Genomic DNA, 26104 nt, shown 5'->3' on the forward strand with positions numbered 1-26104 from the left:
CGTGTCCGACTCTTTGCAACCCCATGAATCACAGCACGCCAGGCCTCCCTGTCCATCACAAACTCCTGGAGTTCACTCAGACTCATGTCCATCGAGTCAGTGATGCTATCCAGCCATCTCATCCTCTGGTGTGCCCTTCTCCTCCTGCCCCCAATCCCTCCCAGCATCAGAGTCTTTTCCAATGAGTCAACTCTTCACATGAGGTGGCCAAAGTACTGGAGTTTCAGCTTTAGCATCATTCCTTCCAAAGAACACCCAGGCCCGATCTCCTTTAGAACGGACTGGTTGGATCTCCTTGCAGTCCAAGAGACTCTCAAGAGTCTTCTCCAACGCCACAGTTCAAAAGCATCAATTCTTCGGCGCTCAGCTTTCTTCACAGTCCAACTCTCACATCCATACATGACCACAGGAAAAACCATAGCCTTGACTAGACAGACCTTTGTTGGCAAAGTAATATCTCTGCTTTTCAATATGCTATCTAGGTTGGTCATAACTTTTCTTCCAAGGAGTAAGCATCTTTTAATTTCATGGCTGCAGTCACCATCTGCAGTGATTTTGGAGCACCCCAAAAATAAAGTCTGACACTGTTTCCACTGTTTCCCCATCTATTTCCCATGAAGTGATGGGACCAGATGCCATGATCTTCGTCTTCTGAATGTTGAGCTTTAAGCCAGCTTTTTCACTCTCCACTTTCACTCTCATCAAGAGGCTTTTTAGTTCCTCTTCACTTTCTGCCATAAGGTTGGTGTTATCTGCATGCTGCTGCTAAGTCACTTAAGTCGTGTCTGACTCTGTGTGACCCCATAGATGGCAGCCCACCAGGCTCCCCCATCCCTGGGATTCTCCAGGCAAGAACACTGGAGTGGGTTGCCATTTCCTTCTCCAATGCATGAAAGTGAAAAGTGAAAGTGAAGTCGGTTAGTTGTGTCCGACCCTCAGCGACCCCATGGACTGCAGCCTACCAGGCTCCTCCATCCATGGGATTTTCCAGGCAGGAGTACTAGAGTGGGGTGCCATTGCATTCTCCGGTTGTCTGCATATCTGAGGTTATTGATATTTCTCCCGGCAATCTTAATTCCAGCTTGTGCTTCTTCCAGCCCAGCGTTTCTCATGATGTACTCTGCATATAAGTTAAATAAGCAGGGTGACAATATACAGCCTTGACGTTCTCCTTTTCCTTATATTTACATTAGACTATGGAAATAATGTTAGGCAAAAAGCAAATTTGAGCTATTTTCTCATTTGAGTTCAAAATGGGTTGTAAAGCAGCAGAGACCGCCTGTAAGATGAGTAATGCGCTTGACCCAGGAACTGCTAGCGAACGTACAGTGCAGTAGTGGTTTTGCAAAGTTTTGCAAAGGAGATGAGAGCTTTGAAGATGATCGTAGCGGCCAGCCATCAGAAGTTGACAGCGACCAACTGGAGGGATCATCGAAGCTGATCCTCTTACAACTACCCGAGAAGTTGCTGAAGAACTCAACATCAGCCATGCTGTGGTCGTTCAGCATTGAAGCAAATTAGAAAGGTAAAAATGCCTAATTAATAAGAGGGTGCCTCATGAAGTGACTGAAAAAAAAAATCGTCATTTTGAAGTGTCATCTTCTCTTATTCTTCGCAACAACAGACCATTTCTGGATCGGACTGTGACGTGGCGAAAAGTGGAATTTATATGACAGCCAGTGACAAACAACCAGCTCAGTGGTTGGACCAGGAAGCAGCTCTAAACCACTTCCCAAAGCCAAGTGAAAAGTGCAAGTTAAGTCCCTCAGTCGTGTCCGACTCTTTGCGACCCCGTGGAGTGTAGCCCACCAGGCTCCTCCCTCCATGGGATTCTCCAGGCAAGAATACTGGAGTGGGTTGCCATTTCCTTCTCCAGGGGATCTTCCCGACCCAGGGATTGAACCCAGGTCTCCCACATTGCAGGCAGACGCTTTAACCTCTGAGCCACCAGGGAAGCCACATCCCAAAGCCAAATTTGTACCAAAAAAAAGGTCACTGGTGGTCTGCTGCTGGACTGATCCGCTACAGCTATCTGAATCCCAGCAAAACCATTGCATCTGAGTATGCTCAGCAAATCGATGAGATGCACTGAAATCTCCATTTTGCAGGGACAACTTTTTGCAGGGAAAATGTTTCCGTAGCCAGCAGGATGCAGAAAATGTTTTCCAAGAGTTTGTTGAATCCTGTAGCATGGATTTTTACATTACAGGAAGAAGCAAACATTTCTTATTGGCAAAAATGTGTTGATTGTAGTGGTTCCTATTTTGATTAATAAAGATGTGTTTGAGGCTGATTATAATGATTTAAAAATCACAGTCCGAAACCACAGTTACGTTTGCACCAACCTAATAATTTTACTTAACATTCGTCATCTCATATAGATACAACACTAAAGAAATAGAAAAAAAATTTTTTTTCTCATGAGAGCTCTTAGGATTTACTCTCAACAGCTTTCATATATAACATACAGCAGTGTTAATGATATTTATTGTCATTGTTCCCTTTATTCTGCTCCCTTTTATTGAAAAAATGTCTTTTAAGAACTGCCTTTACTTGCTATCTTCACTCTCTCTGTCCTTTCTTTGAACCTACAAGCAGACTGCCCTTGTTAAGGTCACCAGTGACTTCCATGCCACTAAAATCCAGTGGTCCCATCAAAGAGTCCCACTTCTGGGTATATCCCCAAAAGGGGTGGAAGCAGGGACTTGAAGAGATATGTGTACCATGTGAAGCATTATTCATCAGGGTCAAAAGGTGAAACAACTTCAGGGTTCATTAATAGGTGAATGGATAAACAAGATGTATATCCAGATAATGGAATATTATTCAGCCTTAGGAAGGAAGGAAATTCTGACACATGCTGCAACATGACTGAATCTTGAAGACATGCTAATTAAGTGAAGTAAGTCTGATACAGATGGACAAGTATGGTATGATTCCAGTTATATGAGGTACCTAAACAGTGAAATACACAAAGACAGAAAGTAGAATGGTGGTTGCCAAGGGCTGGGGGAGGGGGAAGTGGGGAATTCTTATTTAATAGGTATAGAGTTTCATTTGGAAGATGAAAAAATTCTGGAGGTGGGTGGTGGTGATGGTAACATAATAGTGTGAATATATTTGCCACTGAACTGTATACTTAAAAGCAGTTAAAAAAAGGTAAATCTTATGTATGTTTTTGCCACACAAACACGTACACACACAAGCCCAAAGCTCAAAGTCCATTCTCATCCTTACCTTACGTGGCCTCTCGGCAGTGTTTGACACAGTTGATCATTGACACTTTCTTTAAAAAAAGAAACTAGCTGTTTTTTGATGATAGACTTCACATACCATAAAATCCATCCATTTAAAGTGTATGATTCAATGGTTTTTAGCATATGCACGGAGTTGTACAGTCAACACCACAGTAAATTTCAGAGCATCTCTGTCACCCCCTAAAAATCTCTGTATTCATTAGCAGTCATGCACCAGCCCCCCCGCCCCCGCCCAACTTAATCCTGCCCAGTAACCCTTGGCCATTAGGGATCTGTCTATAGATTTGCCTACATTGCACATTTTATCTAAATGGAATCATAACAACATGTGATCTTCAGTGACTGGCTTCTTTGACTTAGTATAATGTTATCAAGATTCTTACATGTTTTATCAGGTATCTGTACTTCATTGCCTTCTGTTGCTAAATAATATCCTGTTGTATGGATAAGCTATTTTTTAGTGATCCATTCATGAGTTGACAGACATTTGGGTGGTTTACACTTTTTTGGCTACTATGAATAATGCTGCTATGAACATTTGTATGTGTGTTTTTGTGTGGACATGTCTTTTCGTTTCTCACATTCTTACCTTCTTAAAAGACATTTTCACTTACCTTCTGGCACACCACTCTCTAAAAATCTACTGGTATTTTAAAATTTGTTATTTACTGTTCTAAAAGGAGGGTCGGTCTGGACTTAGGGAAACATTGAAGAATCATCTTGTTGCTTTCAAATTCAATGTCAGAATTTTAGTTTAAAGCACATTAATTTTTTCCCTTCCCCAGGTGAAAGGGCATGACTCTAATTCTTGTAATCCCTGCTACAGAAATAAGTTTTCAAAATTTCTTAGCACTTGCTTTTCTGAAAGAAAAACAGTGGGCAAGCTTCTTGGCCATTTCTTTGCCTCTTATTTCATGATAAAGGCAAAGGGCCAGATTCTATTTTAAATGATCCTACAGGGCACACTGAAGGCTTTAAAACTCTCATCAGAGCTTTTAAAGATGTGAAAGGTTAATAGATGTGAATTGAAAATGTTCTGTATACTTTTGAGTTTTTGAGAATTTTAATCACTCACATGTAGAAAGCTCTACCGTGGTCTTTTTCTTTCTTTTTTTTTTTTTTTTTAACAAAGGAAATACCTATTCTATCATTTGGCTGTTTGATAAGTGATTTTTGCATTGTCATTTTAATTTTTGTTGTTTTGCTTTTTTATTGTTTGTTTAAACGTGGTATTTTAAATAATCCTTGTGTTTTCTGATCTGGAATGAATTACATTATGAAAATCTATGTTTAAGTAAAACTCAAATTTTGAGGAGTATAGTGGATTGAATGATGGTCTAAAATAATATATCCATATCCTAACCTCTGGAACCTGTGAAGGTGACTTTATTTGGAGAAAAAGTTTTTGCAAATATCTCCAGATGAGATCTGGCTTCCCAGGTGGCACAGCGTAAAGAACCTGCCTACCAATGCAGGAGACATAAGAGACTCCTCTTATGTGGGTTTGATTCCTGGGTCAGGAAGGTCCCTTGGAGAAGAAAATGGCAATGCACTCCAATATTCTTGCCTGGAGAATCCCATGGACAGAGGAGCCTGGGGGGCTACTCTCCATGGGGTCACAAAGAGTCAGACACGACTGAGCGCACATGCATGGCATGGCCAGGTGAGGTCATCCTGGACTGGGTCCTAAACTCCAAGGTCAGCTTTTAGGAGACTGAAGGAGAGGAGAATGGGCAATTCCTATGTAGATGGAGGCAGAGATTGAGTTTTTACAGTCACAAGTGAAGGAACCACTCGAGACTCTAGAAGCTGGAAGGGGCAAGGAAGGGGTCTTCCTTAGAGCTTATGGAGGTTGCGTGGCCCTGCTGATGCCTTAATTTTGGACTCATCCCCCAGAATTGTTAGAGAATGAATTTCTGTAGTTTTAAGTCACTTCTTTCGGGTGGCCTTGGAAACTCATACAGAGACAGAGCTAGTTTAATGGTTTTACAGAAGGAAAACTTTTTGAGTAGCAGAGGGATTCACTTTTTTGTTCTTTGAATTGCCTGATGCCCACCTCTGGTGAGGGACAGCATCTCTTAGGTGGTGAGTGTACAGTCCACCGCTGCCTGCCCGGCCCCCACCTCAGTCCCGCCATTCCCCAGAGCTGCTTGGTTCTGCTTTTTCACTGCCAAGCTGGTAGCCTGAAAGCTCCCAGCTCCCCTCCTGTTAGATAATTGCCAATTTCCTGGAGAGTCTCTTCTTTCAACTGGACTGAGATTTGATCCAGTGCATCAACATGGTACTTCCCTCTTCACCTGGCTTGGACAGGGGTCCCAATTTCAAAATGTAAAACCATTCTGGTTATATGAAAAAAAAAAAAAAAAAAGTGAATTGGTGCAGCCATCATGGGAAATAGTATGGAGGCTTCTCAAAAAAACAAAAAAACAAAACAAAAAATAAGAAAACCACCATGTGACCCAGCAATTCCACTGCTACATATATATCTGAAAAAGCAAAAACCCTGGCTCGAAAAGACGCATGCGCCTCAGTGTTCAAAGCAGCATTGTTTGCCAACATATGGAAGCAACCTAAGCATCCATGGAAAGAAGATTGGATAAAGATGTGGTGCATATATATAAAATGGAATATTACTCAGCCACAAAAAGAATGAAATTTTACCATTAGCAGCAACATGGATGGCCCTGGAGGTCATTATGCTTAGTGAAATAAGTTAGAGAATGACAAATACTGTATGATATCACTTACTTGTGGAATCTAAATAATGCAACCAACTAGTGAATATAATAAGCAGCAGACTTACAGAGCAAGAGAACAGACTAGTGGGTGCTAGTCGGGGAGGGGGCAAAATAGAGGTGGAGGAATGGGAAGCACAAGCTACTGAGTGTAAAGTAGGGTACACAGATGTATCATACAACATGGGGAATATAGTCAGTATTTTGTAATAACTGTAAATGGAATGTAACCTTTAAAAATTGTATTAAAAAATTAAAAAAACAACCACCTCAAACTAAACACAACAGGGTACAAACAAAGCTCAAGGTATGAGGCAGCACGAAGTGACCAAATGCTCTTCCACCCAGTCCAGGAAATTCCTGCCACAGCACTGAGAGACTAGTGATGCCAGATCTGACTTTTAAAAACAAAGTGGTGATCTGGATTTGCCTATACGTCTCCTGATTTTCAAATAAGGCAACTAATTCACAGGAAGAAACAAAACACCACCTCAAACACAAGCAACAAAAATGTGTGTTTGTACGCAAACCAAACAAAAACATACCTGTAGGCCCCACTGGTCCATGCACTCCATCTTGTGAGAACTCTGTCTTCAGAAGGAAAGGTGGTGGGGTAGATCACTCCCCTATATCTCGTACATCTTTGGGGCTCTCTAGGAATCTCCATCTCCTAAATGGTAGGAAATATTAATAGAAGGGTCATCCAAGGTCCATGTAGTCAAAGTTCTGGTTTTTCCAGCAGACATGTATGGATGTGAGAGTTGAACCGTTGAACCATAAAGAAGGCTGAGCACCCAAGAATTGATGCTTTCGGACTGTGGTGCTGGAAAAGACTCTTGAGAGCCCCTTGGACAGCAAGGAGATCAAACCAGTCAATCCTAAAGGAAATCAACCCTGGATATTCATTGGATGGACTGATGCTGAAGCTGAAACTTCAATACTTTGGCCAACTGATGCGAATAGTTTCGACCCTGATGCTGGGAAGGATTGAGGGCATGATGCTGGGAAGGATTGAGGGCAACAGGAGAAGGGGGTGACAGAGGATGAAATGGTTGGATGGTATCACCAACTCAATGGACATGAGTTTGAGCAAATTCCGGGAGACGGTGAAGGACAGGGAAGCAGGGCGTGCTGCAGTTCATGGGGTCACAAAGAGCTGAACACAACCTAGCGTCTGAGCAATGTTTCCTGAGTCAGCCTTGCTAAACTGAACAATCCAGAGACAGTGTAACATGTTAAATATTTTATTCACATTGTTTATAAACTGTATCCACCTGGGAAACACATGAATCCAAAAAATAGATTATTTTACAGTCATTCACATTTTTTAAAAACAAGTGACTTTTGACGTGAAACTCTAAGATGGAGGCCCTCAGTCTATCTTGCGGTTCAGTGCCTCATCACATGAAGCTTCCTGCTCTGGGGAAGGGGTCCTGAGGGCAGTCCACCTAGCTGGAGTCACTAATGGTTCACCTACCAGTGACTGATGAGAAAACGTCAGTGCAGACTTTAACCCGTGAACATTCACTGGTGTAAATCCATCGTCACTATTTTTGTCAAGGAAATATGCGTTTTAGAGCTTGCGTACCCATCAGGTAGGAAAACAAAGGGAGAGACTCATAGTTTAATTGCCTATTACAGAGCCGTCAGGAAATTCCTGGCTCTGTAAAGGTTTAATGTCTTGCTCACAGACAAATCAGTGAATTATGATTTTATTGCGTTGACAGCTTGAGCCATAGAAACAGTAGTGGTTTGGAAACTGATGCAAACGTCTGTGGATTAACCCTTTGCACATCTGATGCTCCCTACCCTGGAGAAGAGGGGCAACAAATTCAGCAAGAATTAAGAATGTGCCTAATTTTAAGTGTGTTAGCCCAGATAGATGGCCATGGGGGTTTTGCTGAGCGGCTAAAAAGGTATTCTGGTTAAGAAAGTTTACTATGCTAAATCCAATTATGTATCAGCTTGATGGCTTAGCTCCTTTACCAGTTAAGAAACTTTACTATGGAATTTGACTTTAACGATTTAAAATCTGTCTGTTTATCTTATCACATCTGACCCCCTCCTACTATGTGAACTACAAACTAATCACTTTTTTTTTTTTTTTTTTTTTGCTTTGTGAGCTGCCACAGTTACCAATGTGAAAACTTTGGAGCCTTTGGAGTGGGACCACCAGATGAGCCTCTAAATAGCAGAATTGGATCCTTTTTCTCTGAGCAGCAGCGATGACACTGGGCATTGTGGTTCTGCAACTCTTCACTAGGGAAGTGATTTCGATCAGGGTACCACAAAAGGTCATTCCCTCCTCCCCTTGGGTTAAAAAAAAATAGCTTAAGGGTTGCGGCCATTACCCCCAAACAGACAACAACAACTCTGAATCCAAACGTAAGCTGAGATGTGGAGAAATTTTATCAGCACGTTGGCAGGTGTTTTTTTTTTTTTTTAAAGGACTTTCCAATGTCTATTGCAATCTATTGTTTGAAAAGACAGAAATCCATTACATGAGCTGGATGATGGAGCAGATCATAGCTTGTCTTCCTGCCACCCATGTGCATTTTTTCCAAATTTGTACACTAATCTTCGGTCAACCCGTTCCAAAATTCCGGTTTTATAGTAGTACCTGCAAAGACAGCAGAAGAGAACCATGGGGAGGGTTCACACCCCGGGAAAGCGACAGAACACGAGCTCTCCCCTCGTTCCTCTCAGCTGACGGGGCCAGCCTGTGGTTGCCCTGGTATTTTCACACCCTCTTATCAACTTACACTTAAACCTTTCCCAGACATCTTGAAGACTGAACCTCACCGCATGCAGTTCAGAATGTGTGTGTGTGTGAGACGGCCTCAGAGTGATCCCCTGGGAACGCTGCCAAGAAGGGCAAGGATGGCGTGTCAGTTTACAAACCCTAATCTCACCTGAAACTAAGTCCCAAAGTGTGGTCTCATGACCTTTTGGTTATCAGGTAAAAAGAGCCCTGTGATTTTCTATGTGTGTGCTGTTGCTTCAGTTGTGTCTGACTCTTCTGCAACCCGCTGGGCTGTGGCCTCCTCTGTCCATGGGATTCTCCAGGCAAGAATACTGGGACGGGTTGCCGTGCCCTCCTCCAGGGGATCTTCCCGACCCCAGGATGGAACCTGCATCTCTTGCGTCACCTACATTGGCAAGCGGGCTCTTTAACACTAGTGCCACCTGGGAAGCCCAACTTTCTATGGCTGACCATTTAATATAACTGTGCAGGCAGACTCACGGCATTTCGTGCTGTTCACCTACCTCAGCGCTCTGCTCAGCTTTTCGTACGTCATTCTGTCATTTTTCTTCCTTTGTCCCCACATCTTCGCCAGGGCTTCTGATTTAACCACCCGAAAAATACCTTGTTCCCTATCTTCCCATTCCAGAATGCCGCAGTTTTCCTCAGGAGATAGAAGCAGATCTCGCACAAATTCCCATAGATGAGAACTCTGGAGGCCTTTAGGGAAGCAAAGAAAAGTGAAAAATTAAAAATTTTCGAGTCATACAACTTCTTATGAAACCATGAGAATTGCTCCTTCGTGGAGTTATGTCCCAAAGTTATGACCGAACACTCTACTTGGAGCCTTACAGAGCTGTGAAATGTTCTCTTCTGCTAAAAGAGTTACAAAACACCCACAGAGACACCAAATTTATGGCAACCAGCGACACTGATTCATGAAGCTTCCCCGCTCTATGGAACTCCCGGCCAGTTCTTATGGAATTAACGACGCGACAGTCGAATGATGCTTTGATTCTTCTTTCTGACAAGCAGTATGGTTCTTCTGAGGCCCCATAGCTACAACCATCTGGCTGGACTAATCCTACAGGTGTGTTTTTCATGAGAAACTGGTATTTCTGTTGTTCCATTGTATCGTCGTTAAAACTGACTCTGGAGCCTGGGTTTGGGTCCTGAATTTACCTCTTCTTGCTCTGTAACCAAATCTCTCTAGTCATTGTCTCTCTCAAATGGGTTAGTAAGAGTACCTCTCTCATAGCACAGGTTAGAGGATCATGATTTAATACGTGTTAAATGGTTAGACCCAAGCCCAGCAGGATTGACCCTGTAGATCTGTCTCAGTGCTGGGAAAGCTAACAGAATTGCTATTATCCTGGAGTACCTTTGAGAGAAGAATCCACAGTAGACCAGGAGAAAAAAACCCTTGTTTAGAAATTCAATCTGGCTAAAACATTTACTTACTTTAATTCTCCTGTTACCATTTCCAAGGGAAAAGAAAAATTTGATAACACTTACAAAAGTAATCTTCAGTTTCTCTGCTGTGTTGTTTGGGAAATAACTAGTCCTGCTCAAACGCTGGGTCTCAAAGCTTATTGAAGCAGATGATGTTGTCTCATGAATGGTTTCAAGGAATTAGCAACGACAAATGACATCAGCACACTTACTTGTTCGACTATGACTGTGACAGTCTTGACTTTTGATGCCACTTGTTTTCAAACAACTGGAATCAGCATCTGCAACAGAGTGATTTACAGCTGCAGGAAGAAATCTAGAGGCCACATTCGGACCTCAAGTCACACCAAATGAGCAGCTATTAATTGGACACCTTCGTGGCAGGAGACAACTGGTGCCGGCTGTTCTGGGGATAATTAGTAGGTTTCAGGAGAATTTGTATTCAACACTGGGGCCCAACTGTGTGTCAGATTCCAGGCTCTGAGCTGGAAACAGACAGTGAACAAGGCAGACTTGGTCCTCGCTCAGGTAGAGGCTGAGGACTACAGGGCAAGGAAAATACAGGTGAAACACAAATCGGCTCTGTTGTAAGTGTTACGAAGGAAGGAGGCATTAGATAGAGAATGGAGGCAGGCGAAAGCACCTGCTGCATCTAGATGGGGTGGGCAGGGCGGGTCTCCTAGAGGGACACATTCATGCTAATGTCAGGAGGTGGGAGAGGGTTTCAGAGGGAAGGAGCAGCAATGCAAAGCCAAGGGGACCGCGGGGTGCTAGGGAGGGCGGGAGGTGTTGCCTCGGGGGCAGCTATCTGCTGACAAGTCACGTGGGCACCTGAGAATGGCGAGGGATTTTATTCAACAAGTGAAGACGGAAGACTTTGACAAGATCCACACTTTAAGAAGATCCCTCCGGCTAGTGTGGAGAACAGACCAGAAAGGACACAGGGAAAAGCAAAGGGACTACAGCTTATGAAGAGCAGAAAGCAAAGCATGAAATCAATGCAGGGTTAGATTAGAACTCAGGCTGTAGCAGTCTGAGACAGGGGTATAGTTTCATAATTATGTAACAGCCTAAATGGGAAAAGAATTTGAAAAAGAAGAGATACATGCATAGGTATAACTGAGTCACTTTGCTGAACACAACATTGTTTATCAACTATACTCCAATATAAAATAAAAAAATCTGGCCTTCCATTTAGAAGCCACAGCTAAATGTCCACAGAGGCTTCTAGCAGGGGGTGGTCCTTCTCCTGTCAACAGGTAGAGTCTGCGGTCCCCACACCTCCAATATGGGCCGTGAACGGAGCCCAGAATTCACGCCCTGAGACTCCCAAGGCTGGCAGGAAGACGTCACAGACCAGGTCACAGCTGGGTTCAGTGGCCAGCCCTGCAAGTGGAGTCTTGGAAGAGAATCCTCCGCCCCTCCCCTCTCACCTCCCTTCCCCCTCCCACCCCCACCTCCCTTCTCCGGGGCCTCCCCTCCCCCTCCTCAAACGCAGGACTTGGACGCCTTGCATGGTGTGCAAGCCTCCCATGCGGAGCTCTGCCCAAACTGCCTGTTTGTGTGTAAATAATAAATTGTTTGAGCCACAAAAATAAAATAAAAAATTTTTAAAAACCCACAAAGTGTATATGATTCAAATCTAAAAGGTGGCAGCAGACCACCCCTCCCAATCCCTACATCACCTGCTCCCTCCACTCCAGCCACAGCGGCCTCCCAGCTCCTTCTGAAACTCACAGGCACCTCCTGGCTTGGGGCACTTGCTCCCTTGGCCCTGAGTGCTCTTCCCTGGGGCGTCCAGGGGCTTAGGCTCTCACCTCCATCTTTGCTCAAAGTCACCGTTTCGGGGAGGCCCTCTCTGACTGCTGAGCTGGAAGTGCACACACTCACCCTACTCAACACTCCATGTCCTAGTTCTATTTTTTGCCGCCGTATATGTCGCCATGGAACATATTATGTATTTATTTTGTTCACTGGCTGACTCTCCCTACTAGAGGGCAGGGATTTGTGTTCCCATGTGTATCCCCAGAACCTAGCACAGTGTGGGGCATACAGTAGGTGCTCAATAAATGCTGTGGCGCAGCCATGTACTGTACTGCACTGTTCTCACCATCTCTGCTGTAGGAAGGCGATGCTACAACTCCTGAATGACAAAGTATGCTGTCCTGGGAGGGAATGGTGCCCCGTGCACCGCACCACTGCCCAGGGTGGCTGGTCTCAGCGCCCGTGGGTCTTGTCACTCTGTGGGGTGACAGCCTGCAGTGGTGCCCTGTGGTCTCCCGGGCAGAGGCTGCCATGTCAGCCAGGCCTTTCACACCCAGACCACCACCTGGTTCTCCAGGTTTATCTCTTGCTGCTCCTCAACTCCTTCCCTCCTCTTGGGTCAGATGGTCCCAACAGGGCTCGACTCTCTTCCGCCTCAGGGCCTTTGCACAGGCTCCCTGCCTCTCACTTCCACCCAACCGACTCCGTTCTCACAAAACTCTTCTGGAAGGCTTCTTGGAGCCCACCCTTCTCTGTCCCACAACACCTGTGCATTCCTCAGTGTCCAGCACTGGACCCACTATCCCTGTACTGCAAAGGTCCACGTCAGCTGTTGGTCACCTGAACTGACAGCTGATATTCATTCAAAGTGGAAAGTGTTAGTCGCTCAGTTGTGTCCGACTCTTTGTGGCCCCATGAACTGTAGCCCGCTAGGCTCCTCTGTCCACGAGGTTTGCCAGGCAAGAATACTGGAGTGGGTTGCCATTCCCTTCTCTAGGGGATCTTCCTGACCCAGGGATTGAACCTGGGTGCCTGTATTACAAGCAGATAAGTGCTTACTAAATGCCAAGTGCTTGGTGAGGGCTTCACAGACAGCATCTCATTTCATTTTTGCCAAGACCCCTTGAGGTATTATTGCTTTTTCCCTTTACTGAGGAGCAACTGAAGCCCAGAGAGTTTAAGGGTTTCACCAAGGAAGGTGGAGCCAGGACTTGGACCTAAAGCAGTTCTGTTCCAAAGCGGCTGTTCACACTACTGCTTCAGTGTGTCTCTCATGGCAAGTATCTGTTCAACAGATACTTAATGAATAGTCATTGAAGTGTGTTGAACGTCTGCTGTGGCCAGGTGGTCACCCAATCTCACCCACTCTTATGATGCATATTTCTTACTCTCCCCACTTTACATATAAGAAGACAGAGGTGTCTCACTGGAGGTCCCTCACTCACAGGCTCCTGAGGGACCACACGAAACAGGTCCCAGTCTCTCCTCTGAGAGGACTTAGACCCAAGTGGGAGGGAACAGCCAGTGAACAAACCCATATTGGTGATAAACACGGTGGAGAAAGATGCAGTAGTAGTGTGCAAGGATCGAGGCAGTGGTGAAGGGGCTGAGTGACACTGTGATCATAACAGGAGCCAACAAAGAAAGCTCTTGGACAAGAAGACAGCTGAGCAGGAAGGAGCGAGCCCTGGAGACGTTTGGGGAGCCTGCCTAACGGCGGAGCTGAGATCACGTCTAATTTTCTGGCATTGGAGCCCTCAGCTCAAGTAACTGCTTGCATGGTTCACTGAAACGAACAATGACGCGAACGCGTGACTTCAGTGTTCAGGGTCCCTTCGGCCTCCCCTCTGCTATTTCCTACGTTATAGCCCAGGATCGTATCACTGTGGGAAAACAGGCCTGAGCGCACAGGCCAAACCTCAACCAACGCTCAGGAGAGATCAGCTGACAGTGGGGATGCTGCCAGGTGGAGAGAGGTCAACGGAGGTGAGCAGTGTTGATGGTCAGTTGATCAAGATGGAGAAAGGGTTTCGCCCTCCTCTCAGATCCGGTGCCATGCTCTGCGGCGTCGCCTGCAGAGCAGACCTGGCCTTTGTTTTAATTTAATCTTTCAGGAAGAGAGAAAACAAATGGAGCGGTCAAGATAAACAAAGGTGAACTATTAACTGGGGATTGGACAACAGCTTTCACTGAAATGCCCAAATGGCAAGAACAGGCAAGAACCTTTTTAATTCTTAAGATTTCTCCCACGTGCTTTGGACAGAAGCTATGTGGCTGGATGGGATGGACACAGGATTGATCAGCAAGAGGCGGGATGGGTGGGATGGCGGGCGTTTCCACCTGTGGGTCTTGCCAGAGATAAACAGTCCTGCTCTATCCATTCCTACTTCTCAGCAGTGGATCTGACGGTAGTCAAGGGTCAACTAGGCTGGAGGCCCTGCTTGGCTGGGGGGTGGGGCTGGGGGTGGGGATAGAGGGGCTGAAGCCATCACTTGGTGGCCACGTTGAGGGAAGTTCCCACGTCCAAAGCTCCCCAAGGCGGCAGGGGTGGCAGCATCATGGTGAACCCCACCCCACCCCAAGCTTCTCTGCAGAGGTCTGCAGTGTCTGAGGGTTGCTCTCCCTGCCTCACACTGACCTTCATCTTGAATGTGTCCCCGCGGCGGGGCTGTGCCTGACACAGGCCAATGGGAACAGGGCCCAGGCTCTCTGTTGTCTGCGGGATTTGGAGAAGTTTGTTTGCCTTGAAACTGGAGACTGGTAAAGTGTGGCCAGAGGATATGTTCCCCGTCGTTGACTGAAATCACGCTCACTGTCCCCCAGAAGCTGGGATAGAGACTGGAGGGGCAGTGTCTACACTGAGCTTGTCACGCACACGTCCCCGGAGGCCAGCAGTCCAGTCACAGAGCTGCATCTCGGGCCAACGCAGGAGGTGCCCGGCAGTGAGGCTGGGCCTGCAGGCTTGGTTCACTGGCTCTTCTGAGGCAGGGGTGAGGCAGGGCCAGGGAGAGGAGAGAACAAGTGGAGAAGGGCTGGGGTGCATCCCTTAGGCCCCTTCTGACGGTTTCCTAGCTTGTTGGGTGTAAGTCAAAAATCCCTTGTTCTCTGAATCATTGTGGCGCTGGGCCCAGACTCAGAGGAATTCTGAGTCCTAGGTCTCAACTGAGTGGACAGCAGAATGAGCACAAGGGTCTGGGGGCACGTGTGCGTGCATGTGTGTGCACCTGTGGGCATGTGGTGTGGAGCGCAGCATATAAGAGCATAGACCTTGAGGAGATGAGTCGGAAGCTCAGTTCTGCAATGACTTGTGACTTGTGAGTTCTAGCACCACCAGTTTCCATAGTAGCAAATGGGGATAATGCTACTATCTACTGAAGTTACTCATTGGTAGAGATGTGGATGGACCAAGAGACCATCATACAGAGTGAAATAAGTCAGAAAGAGGAAAACAAATATATATTAACACATACATGTAGAATCTAGAAAACTAGTATAGATGATCTTATTTGCAAAACAGAAATAGAGACACAGATGTAGAGATCAAACATATGGATACCAAAGGAGGAAAGCGGGGGATAGGATGAATTGGGAGATTGGGATTGACATATATACACTATTGATACTAAGTATAAAATAAATAACTAATGAGAAGGTATTGTATAGCTCAGGGAACCCTACTCAGTGCTCTGTGGTGACCTAAATGGGAAGGAAATCCAAAATAAAAGAGGGGATTTTTTTATATAGAGGATTATATAGAGAGGATTCACTTTGTGGTACAGTAGAAACTAACATAGCACTGTAAAGCTACTATACTCCAATAAAAATTAAAAAATAAAAATACATAGTGAAGTTATATATGAGGATTGTGGTGTTGGAGAAGACTCTTGAGAGTCTCTTGGACTGCAAGGAGATCAAACCAGTCAATCCTAAAGGAGGTCAGTCCTGAATATTCATTGGAAGGACTGGCGCTGAAGCTGAAGCTCCAGCGCTTTGGCCACCTGATGGGAAGAACTGACTCACTGGAAAAGACCCTGATACTGGGAAAGATTGAAGGCGGGAGGAGAAGGGGACGAGAGGATGAGATGATTGGATGGCATCACCGACTCGATGGACATGAATTTGAGCAAGCTCTGGGAGTTGGTGATGGACAGGGAAGCCTGGCATGCTGCAGTCCATGGCGTTGCAGAGTCAGACACAACTGAGACCGAACTGAACTGAAATAACAATGTACATAGAATATCTGGCCTGGCAGCAAGCTGGGCATGTAGTAAGGGTTTCACAAACGGCCACCATAGCTATGAATTTAATCTTACAGTTATTGAAGATGGATGGGAACATTGCTTGAAGCCCCCAGATGGATGCCACTTTGTCCTGGTTGGTCAGGCCCCCAGGCCAGGACCTTTGAGAGGGTCTCAGTAACCAAGAGCAATCATCATCAGCTTTAAAAAATGAAAGCTCCAAAGTTCCCTTTCCTAAACCTTCTCCATCTGCAGAAGTAAAACCACGAGGGTTAATTTTCAGTCAACAAGGCCATTTGAGATCCTCCATTGCCTTATAATTATAAATGTGATCTGCTTAATGAGCTCTGATTTTTAGACATTATCAACCACAAGGCCTCTAACGGTTGGTAATTTGTGATTATGATTTTTTACTGCTAACGGGTACCAGTATTTGGAGCAACTAGGCTGCTGGCATAGCTTAGGCACTTTATATGCACTGTTACTTGAACTCATCATGACCCAGCGAGGGTCTGACCATTTTGTAGACAAAGAAATTGAGTCTGGGGGAGGATAAAGAAGCCACAGACCCAAGCCCCATGCTCCACCATGTTTCTCCTGCCATCTTCTCTTCGTCTCCCGCTGTTTCAGGTTATCAGCCTTTGACTGAAGTCCTACAAGAACCATCGAGCCCACGTGCACTACAACAGCCATGGCACAGCAGCGTGAACTTGGTTACTTACAGTCTTTGAGGGTGGCCTTGGTCTCATCAGGATCATTAAAAAAGGAGTAACCTGGGAAAGAAAAAGAAATCCATTAACCATGGCATACATCCCTGGTTTCTGTGGCAAGGCCAGAAGGGGAGGTGCTGGGGAGAAGGGGAGTGATTTTATCCTCTGCAGGGTAGTTTTATTTCACAAGGAAACTTGGAGACCACCTGGCCCTTATAGGGCCACCCCAAAGGCACTCCTGAGAGATATAACCTCCTGGTGCTTTTTTGGCCGCTGCACAGCTTATGCGCTCTTAGTTCACCAACCAGGGATCAAATCAGGGCCCCAGCAGTGAAAGCGCCGAGTCCTAACTACTGGACCACCAGGGAATCCCCCGACCTCTTTGTTTTTAAAGGTCACCCCGGGAGAGCCCTGGGCCAGGCCTCCCAGCAGCTTCTAGAATTTTTTGAGTGGCTATTGGGAGCGAGTCCTGGCTTGGGGCTGGGAGGCCTGAGCTCTGCACTGGTCTGAGTCATCGACCCTTGTGCAGACTTGCCAGTCACCCAGCCTCCAGGCTTGTGTTCCTTCCCGGCAACATGTGACACACCACCCTGACCACCCTGTTGGCGCTGTCTATGATCTGGGATGTGACCTCTGATCCCTTGGGGATTTGAACACGTGTGACATGCTGGTCTACAATGGACATGAGAATGGACACAGGAGGCCTTAAGAAACCCGACGTGAGGATTCAAAGAGGGGTCTGGAGACTGCTGTTCTCCTCTGAAGGAGGGGGTTGGGGTTGGGACTGGATCAGGACTTTCAGATCACGTTTTCAAGCAGCACCACAGGCCGGAGGACATCCATTTTCTAACGTGGTGTCCAACGTGAGGGCCAGTTTCTGTTTACTGAGAAGACAGGAACAGGGCATAGCTGTGACTGCTGACTCCTAGGGCCGCTGGTTCTCGGAATGACTGGTTCTGGTCAGCCATACACTGTTCCTTCTTCCCAAGAACAGGCGGGGTTGCCGGGGGATCTTCCTCTCCTGCGCTGGGGAGCCGCCTCCTTCCTCCTCCCTTCCCACTGACCCCGTGCTCAGGGACCAGGATCCCTCTGATTCTGGGCCCTTAAATCCCACTGCAGTACCTGTGGAGCCAGACCACACACTGGGCATAGAGACCCCCTTTGACTCCTCTCTCTGCCAAAACTTGGCCCGTATCCTTTTCTGTCAGAGCCCCAATCTGTGGGGTCATATATGGGCTAAACCAGCCTTCTCAGGTGGTGCTAGAGGTAAGGAACCCGCCTGCCAATGCAGGAGACATGAGATGTGAGTTTGAAACCTGGGTTGGGAAGATGCCCTGGTGGAGAGCATGCAACCCACTCCTGTATTCTTGCCTGGAGAATCCCATGGACAGAGGAACCTGGCAGGCTACAGTCTACAGGGTTGCACAGAGTCAGACACGACTGAAGTGACTTAGTACGCATATACACATGCAAGGCCTAACCTAGGTAATAACCAGTTTAACATATAACTTATAGACCAAACAAGAACTTTTTTGAGGATAAAAAACAGGATAACAGGTGAAGACACTATGTCCTGGGCAGATTGGGACACTGGAAACTTTGGTCACAGTACCTGCATTTCAATACACTTTACACACTCTCACCCAAGGAACAGTGAATAGAGATCTAAGAACTGAGCAGGCTGATGGGGTAATCTCACTGCTCAACATGATAACCGTCCTGGCCTGCAGACTGCCTGAAAGACCATCATGGGGGGTGGCTTTGTGGCTCCTAGGATCCTTTAGAATAAGAAGAGGCAACCTGTGGCCTGTTTAAAAACCAGCTGGTTTTTCACTTATCCATTTTGCACAGACCTTGAGGTGATGGGACCAGGGACAGGTACGTTTTGATGTAACAGTTGCCTGGAACAGAAGGGCCCCAGAGGGGAGATGCCAGCACAGGACCTGCAAGGGCCTGAAGACAAACGTGATTGACTTGACCTTTGACTGAGGCTGGCAGTGCCAAGCTGCATCTTCTCCTAGATGGGCTACTCTTCTCTGTGGTCCTGGCAATCTTATGCAAGGCTGTTCCCTTGGAAGGGTTCCAAATGGAGCCTACCTCCTCCCTGAGCCTCTGTGATTTGCTCAGACTTGCTTTGTTTCCTGGAAGCCCACTCTGCGCAGACCACTGACCCTGGTAGGTCACTGGCACTGGCAATAGTCAAATATGGACTGGAAATCAAGGGATGGCAGGTCTGTTTGTCCTTTCCTTGCCCTCAAGAGGCCATGGTTCCTAGGGCAGAAGCCAAGCCTGAGAGCCCCCGTCCTGGGCTTTTGTGCCCTTAGGCACTCATGATGGGGGAGATCAAGGTGGGGGCAAAGAATCTCAGAGCTGGAAGGTCCTCTTTGGATTTCTCCCCAAATAGGAATCCCTGTCACAGCACCTCCATCAAGCAAGGGACCATTAGGTTGTTTGATTACCTCCAGTGATGGGGAGCCTCCTACCTATGATAACTTTGAAACAGCCTTTTTATTTTTTTTTAATTTGATTTTTTTTAAAAGCCCAAAACATTTTGTATTAGAGTATAACCAATTAACAATGTTGTTACAGTTTCAGGTGAACAGTGAAGGGACCTGACCATACATGAAACTAAAGAAGGTGCTTTTAGAAATGTCTCCTTAAATGGAGCTGAAGTATGTTTCCTTTATTTATTAAATTATGTTTTCTTCTTGGTTATATTCATTATGACAAAAGCAGGTGTCATTCACTGTATTTGCTTCCTTATCTGCTTATGCCAGGTAATGTTTCACTGAATCCTGTCAAGAAGGCTGAGGATGTGTGTATCATTACCCCACCCTAGAGGTGAGACAATGGAGATTCACAGACGTTTAACCCTGTGCCAGAGGTCCTGTGGCTCTGATGTTTTAGAGCCAGGGTAGGAACAAAGGTCTTTTTGATCTCGCAGCTCTTGCTTTGTACTGACTTTCCACGAATCAGCCTTGTTTTCTGTGTGACCCTGGAGAAGTTACTTAACCACTTGGGTCCTCAGTCCCTTTATCTGTGATATGGGAAAATAGAATTATATGTTCTCAAAAAACCTTTCCAGATTTAAAAAACCTGCCCATATACGTTCTACTCTTTCAGGGCATGTGTGTGCATGCTAAGTCTCTTCAGTCATGTCTGACTCTGTGCAGCCCCATGGATTATAGCCCACCAGGCTCCTCTCTCCGTGGGATTCTCCAGGCAAGAGTACTGGAGCGGGTTGCCATGACCTCCTCCAGGGGATCTTCCCAACCCAAGGACTGAGCTCCCATCTCTTACGTCTCCTGTATAGGCAAGAGTCTTCTTTACCACTAGCATCGCCTGGGAAGCCCCTTTCAGGGCATGAAGTGAAAGTCGCTCAGTCATGTCGGACTCATTGTGATTCCATGGACTATACTGTCCATGGAATTCTCCAGGCCAGGATACTGTAGTGGGTAGCCTTTCCCTTCTCCAGGGGATCTTCCCGACCCAGGAATTGAACTGGGGTCTCCCGCATTGCAGGTGGATTCTTCACCAGCTGAGCCACAAGGGAAGCCCAAGAATACTGGAGTGGGTAATCTATCCTTTCTCCAGGGGATCTTCCCGACCCAGGGATCGAGCTGGGGTCTCCCTCATTGCAGGCAGATTCTTTATCAACTGAGCTAGTAGGGAAGACACCCTTTCAGGGCATGTTATGGCAATGGCACCCCACTCCAGTACTCTTGCCTGGAAAATCCCATGGATGGAGGAGCCTGGTAGGCTGCAGTCCATGGGGTCGCTAAGAGTCGGATACGACTGAGTGACTTCACTTTCACTTTTCCCTTTCATGCATTGGAGAAGGAAATGGCAACCTACTCCAGTGTTCTTGCCTGGAGAATCCCAGGGACGGGGGAGCCTGGTGGGCTGCCATCTATGGGGTCGCACAGAGTCGGACACGACTGAAGTGACTTAGCATGTGTTAAATAAAGATACTATCACCACCTTGTGGCCAATTGATCCTTGACCATTAGGAATGTGATGAAAGGAAATTGCAATTCGTTGAGCCTCCCTGGAAACAGGGAAGGTAAAGAGTCTAGTTAATTTTTTTCTGCTGCTTAATGAAAGGTCAAGCCAAGTCTCTTTCTGTCCACTTTTCATGGCTATCAATCTTTATGAACATAATATTTTGTATCGGCCTGGTTCCTGGGCAATCCCTGAAGATGTTTTAGTTTTCTTTTTCTTTCTTTCTCATTTTTTAAAAAATGGACTCAACTTACTTCCTTGGTACTCACTCTGCTTTTCCTCCAATCTCTGATTCTAGCGTGCTAGAACTTCTAGGTATGGAAAGGTCTGGTTAGTAGAGGATCTTGGTTAACAGTTGCAGTTAATAAAATATCGCCACGTGAATCCTATGGTGGGGCAGGACCTCAGAGGTCATTTGGTCCCAATCCCGCGCCCCTGTCCTTGAGGCCCTGTGCTCTGGACACTGACCTTGTGAGCGGATGCTCTGGAGGATAAAGTACAGATACTCCCCGCAGACGCCGGCTGCCTCCATGAACTCCTCCTGTGTCATGCCGCACAGCTGCAGGCCACTGATGTTGAAATGGCAGAAAGAGATGCAGTTGGCGTCCAGCTTGTACTGGTCACAGCAGAACTGGAGCCATTCCCAGACGTGGCGCTTCGTCCAGTACTCAGGGTGGACGGATGTCCAGTAGGAGTCGCAAGCTGCACCAGGAAGAGACAAGTGAGGGATGACAGCTGGGAGAGGATTAGAAGCCCCCCAGAGGAGGCTCTGATTTTGTTAATGTCCTCATCCTCTGTCCAGTGAGTCAACGGGGCCTCCAGTCCTGGGGTGTTTTTCTGGGACCCTAGTAACTTTCTATCCTGCAGTGAAAACCAGAGGCATCCTGTGTGTAGACTTATTGGGAATGAGGGAATGAGAGGAGTAAGAAACCTGATTATGGCTTGGGAGTACCTTGAAGGGGGGTCACTATAGGAGGAGGAACGAAAAAGACCCTTCAGGTATTTGGTTTCAAACAACATGACATCAAGTGTATAGACTTTAGAGCCTGACAAGCCTGGGTTTTAATCCTGGTTCCATGGCTTTCTACTTGGGCAAGGTCCACAGATATTTAAACCTCAGTTTCCTTATATGCAAAATGGGGATAATATGCTCCACTCACAGGGCTGTTCTGGAGTTTGTGGTTTATGTATATAGACTACATGGCACATAGAAAATTATTGATCAATATTTATTCAATACCTGTGGTGTTCCGGGCACCATTTGAAGTGGATTTGATTCCCTCTGCTTTTATGGACAGCTGCCCCACACTAGCTACTGGTTTGTATATTGTCTCTGGCCATCTTGGGTTGCTGAGATGTTGCCCAAGTGTTTGGCAGACCATGGATCACCGGAGCAGGCTTCTCTAGGGGATGGGGGAGGTGGAAGTGTTGGTTGTATTGCCGTTCTTGTGTTTTGAGGAATTTCTATCCCAAGGTCAGATCCCCTTCACTCCTTCATTGAAGCTTCCTATGCCCCCAGACAGAGGTGGGCACCATCCTGTCCAAGAGGCTGAGAGGTAGCTGTACTGACCCAGGGGCAGAAATGGGTGCTCAACAGACTGTCCCAATGCCAGGAGAAACTAAAAGGTTGATGGATCAGGTGGGGAAGAGGTGAGGGACCAGGTCCTTGATCAGGCACTTTGACAGATCTTGCAATTACCATGGTACTCGTTCATTCATTCAAAAAGCTTCAGTTTTCTCATCAGTAAAATGGGGGTAATGATAGCCCTACATCATAGGGTTGTTCTGTGGATTAAATGAATTAATATATATAAAAGTACTTAGAAAACAGTCTAGAAGATTTTTAGTGCTATTATTATCATTAAGCACCTTTGATGACAAAGGTCCATATAGTCAAAGCAATGGTGGTTATCCAGTCGTCATGTACAGATGTGAGAGTTGGACCATAAAGAAGGCTGAGTACCAAAGAATTGATATTTTTGAACTGTGGTGCTGGAGAAGACTCTTGAGAGTCCCTTGAACAGCAAGGAGATCAAACTGGTCAATCCTAAAGGAAATCAACCCTGAATATTCATTGGAAGGACTGATGCTGAAGCTGAAACTCCAATACTTTGGTTACCTGATATGAATAGCCGACTCATTGGAAAAGACCCTGATGCTGGGAAAGAGGGCAGGAGCAGAAGGCAGGTGACAGAGAATGAGCTGGTTGGATGGCATCATCGACTCAATGGATAAGAGTATGAGTTAACTCCAGGAGACAGTGAAGGACAGGGAAGCCTGGTGTGCTGCAGTCCATGGGGTTGCCAAGAAATGGACATGACTTAGCGACTTAACAACAACAAAGATTATCCCTGAACACCTACTATGTGTGAAACAACAAATTGTGAGCTAAGGATTCATCATGAATAGGAGGTTTGGTTCCTGTCCCCCAGGACGAATCCGAGGTTCACAGAGGACCTGCTGAAGGTCCCACAGCCAGTGGTGGGCAGAGTCGGGATATGAACTCCAGTCTGAACTCGAAAGCCAGTGCTCTTCCCATTCTATCATGCTGGTGTTCAGAGGTCAGTACAGAGAAGAGATGAAATATGGAAGGAGAATTGGACACCAGCGGAGAGCCAAAGAGAAGGAGAGGGCTGAGGAGAAAGCAGCAGGCAGAGCCAGGAAGAGGTGACTGGCTCAGGCTGTGTGGATGACAGAGTGTCTCTCATCAGTTAGACCCCACAGTAAACGGCAGCGAGGCTGTTATGATTCTCTCTTTAAATGCTGAATTTGCTGCCACCATCACCAAATGAACTGTGGCAATTCTAATATCTAGCAGGAGATGGCTTCTCTGCCCCTAAGCATCCATTTGTGTTGGTCAGGCTGCTATGTGCCCTGACCTACACCACCTTTGCTTCCTCAAATCCTCCCACATGGGTAACAGGAAGAAACTGAGGCTCCCTCTAACTCAGAGCCCTTCCAGAAATCTCTTTTCCTACCTTGAAGGGGACTGAGATCAAACTTGAACACTAGATTTGTTATAGATTCGGGTCCTTGGACTCTTTAATCAATAGAAATTGATAAGAGACCAGACCAGGAATTCAGGCAAGGCTTATGACTTGTGCTGCAGCACGAGGGAATGAGAACAAGAAACAGGTGTCCCTGCTAGATGCTGGGGGAGGGTTAACCTGGTTTCTCAAGTAGGGTGAGGGAGGGCGTGAATTGGTGGGTCAGGCTGGAGGGCTGGTTTACGTGGTCTGCCCATCCCCTTGGAGGCACTGAGCCCAGGGATCACGCGCGGTTCCCTGCTTCTGCTCTGGTGCCTCAGAAGTGGTGGTTGGGTTTGGGCCTTTTTGTATTTTAGGGCTTTTTGTATTTTATTGTTCATCATTTAGGGCTTCCCTGGTGGCTCAGGCAGTAAAGCATCTGCCTACAATGCAGGAGACACGGCTTTGATCCCTGGGCCGGGAAGATCCCTTGGAGAAAGGAATGGCTACGCACTCATTTTCTTGCCTAAAAAATTCCATGGACAGAGGAGCCTGGTGGGCTTGGGCTGCAGTCCATGGGGTCACAAAGAGTCAGACAGGATTGAACAACTTTCACTTTCAGCCATTTGCCCCAAGTATGTATGCCTGCAGTTATTTTTAGTCCCTTAATAGTTTTTTTTTTTTTCTTTTTTTGTATTTTATGTTCCAGATGTTTGTCTGGGTGTAAGCACTACAGCAAAGGATCCCAGACCCTAGGTTTATTTAAATTTAAGTTTTTAATCAGAGTTGATATCTGGCCAGGATGGCAGAGGTTGACGTTGCTGGATGAGGAGGGACCCCTATCAGTCGTGGGGTGGGGATCCAGGATCTCCTTGGAAAATCTGGGGGCCTTTTTGCATCTGGGCTGTGTTTCCATGTGCTGAGTTCTGGCTGGAGTAAACCCGGGGCCTCCCCCTCCCTGGTATTCCCATGAGACTTTTATGAACCTTGCAATTCTTCCGCCCCAGTCCTGAGCTGAACCCCGCCAGGGGGTATATATCTGGGCGCTGCCCTTGGAGGACACACTTTCTTTCTTTCCATGGAGAGTGTTCGCCAAGCCTCCAGGCCCCTCCCCGCTCCTCACCTCAACCCCTGTGTTATTTTCTTTGGCTCTGGGAGATGGCCATGGCCGTGTTGTTTCTGGAGGCCAGCGAGGCCTGAAGGATTCAGAGAAGTGTCATGGACACTGGGAAGCCATCGCTGGCTCTGCCTGCTTCCCCTGGGCTCTGTCTGCTCTGAAGCTCCCCACAGAGCGGGCTTTGTGTGCCGCTCCGGCCCCTGGAGGGAGGCCAGGGCCGGGGCCAACATGGCGGCTCTCCTCACCGGCTGAGTGCCTCCCACGGCCCCCAGAGTGGAGAGAGAAGTGGCTGTTCTCGGCCCTGTGGAGGGCGAAGAGCCAACATGGTGGGAAGACTTTTGGTTGTGGGGCGTTTGCCCCATCCTGTCCTCACAGCGGTGAGGAAGGCCTGCTTCCTCCTCCTCACTCCGTCCATCCCCACCCCGCCCTCAGCACTGCCTCCAGCCCCAGGCACTTCTGGTCACTTAGGATGGCATCAGCCTGTCTTCTAATTCCTGCTCATCCTCAAGAGCACAGCTCACTGCCCCTCTGAGGGAGGCCAGCCCTCCTCACCCCAACTCAGGGGTCCTCCTGTCACCTCCCTCCCCATTCCCCCAGGTGGGCGGGCCCAGCTCTGCTTTGTTCAACCTGAGTGGGCTGGGAGCTGGCCTGGCCCCCTGTGGGTGCTTGGGGAGTGAAATGACCAGCCTGGGGCCCGATAGCTACTATCATCACTTCACAGGGAGGAAACTGAAGGCCCAGGAGGTTACGTGACTCTGCTAAGGCCTCATGGCTGGTCAGTAAGGGAGTTAGGGCCCCACTAACTCTTCCATCTTTGCAGGTAGGAAGTTTGCATCATATTTGCCTCCCTCTTCCTGGTTGACAGGGACCAAACTGGACACATACAGGCTAAACAATTTGGATGACAGTATATACATAGAAGGGGCTTCCCAGGTGGTGCTGTGGTCAAGAATCTGCCTGTCAATGCAGAAGCAAGAGATGTGGGTTTGATCCCTGGGTGGGGAAGATCCCCTGCAGTAGGAAATGGCAACTCCCTCCAGTATTCTTAGGAAATGGCAACTCCCTCCAATATTCTTGCCTAGAAAATTCCATGGACAGAGGAGCCTGGTGGGCTACAGTC

General features: G+C 47.0%; 1 protein-coding gene across 2 annotated transcripts in view; it reads right to left on the reverse strand.

Moving 5' to 3' along the window:
* Positions 1-7211: 7211 nt before the first annotated feature.
* ELF5 (E74 like ETS transcription factor 5) overlaps positions 7212-26104 on the reverse strand; it is a 47975-nt gene continuing 29082 nt past the window's right edge. For both annotated transcript variants that reach the window (XM_055547754.1, XM_055547753.1), the window contains exons 3-7: positions 21370-21603; positions 16912-16962; positions 10400-10468; positions 9260-9455; positions 7212-8612 (exon numbers count right to left, since the gene is read on the reverse strand). In XM_055547754.1, the coding sequence (XP_055403729.1) occupies positions 8516-8612; positions 9260-9455; positions 10400-10468; positions 16912-16962; positions 21370-21603 (647 nt within the window). In that variant the 3' untranslated portion in view covers positions 7212-8515. The remainder of the gene's footprint in view (positions 8613-9259; positions 9456-10399; positions 10469-16911; positions 16963-21369; positions 21604-26104) is intronic.

This window comes from Bubalus kerabau, chromosome 15 (genome assembly GCF_029407905.1).
Source record: "Bubalus kerabau isolate K-KA32 ecotype Philippines breed swamp buffalo chromosome 15, PCC_UOA_SB_1v2, whole genome shotgun sequence".
Classification (NCBI taxonomy): Eukaryota; Metazoa; Chordata; class Mammalia; order Artiodactyla; family Bovidae; genus Bubalus; species Bubalus kerabau.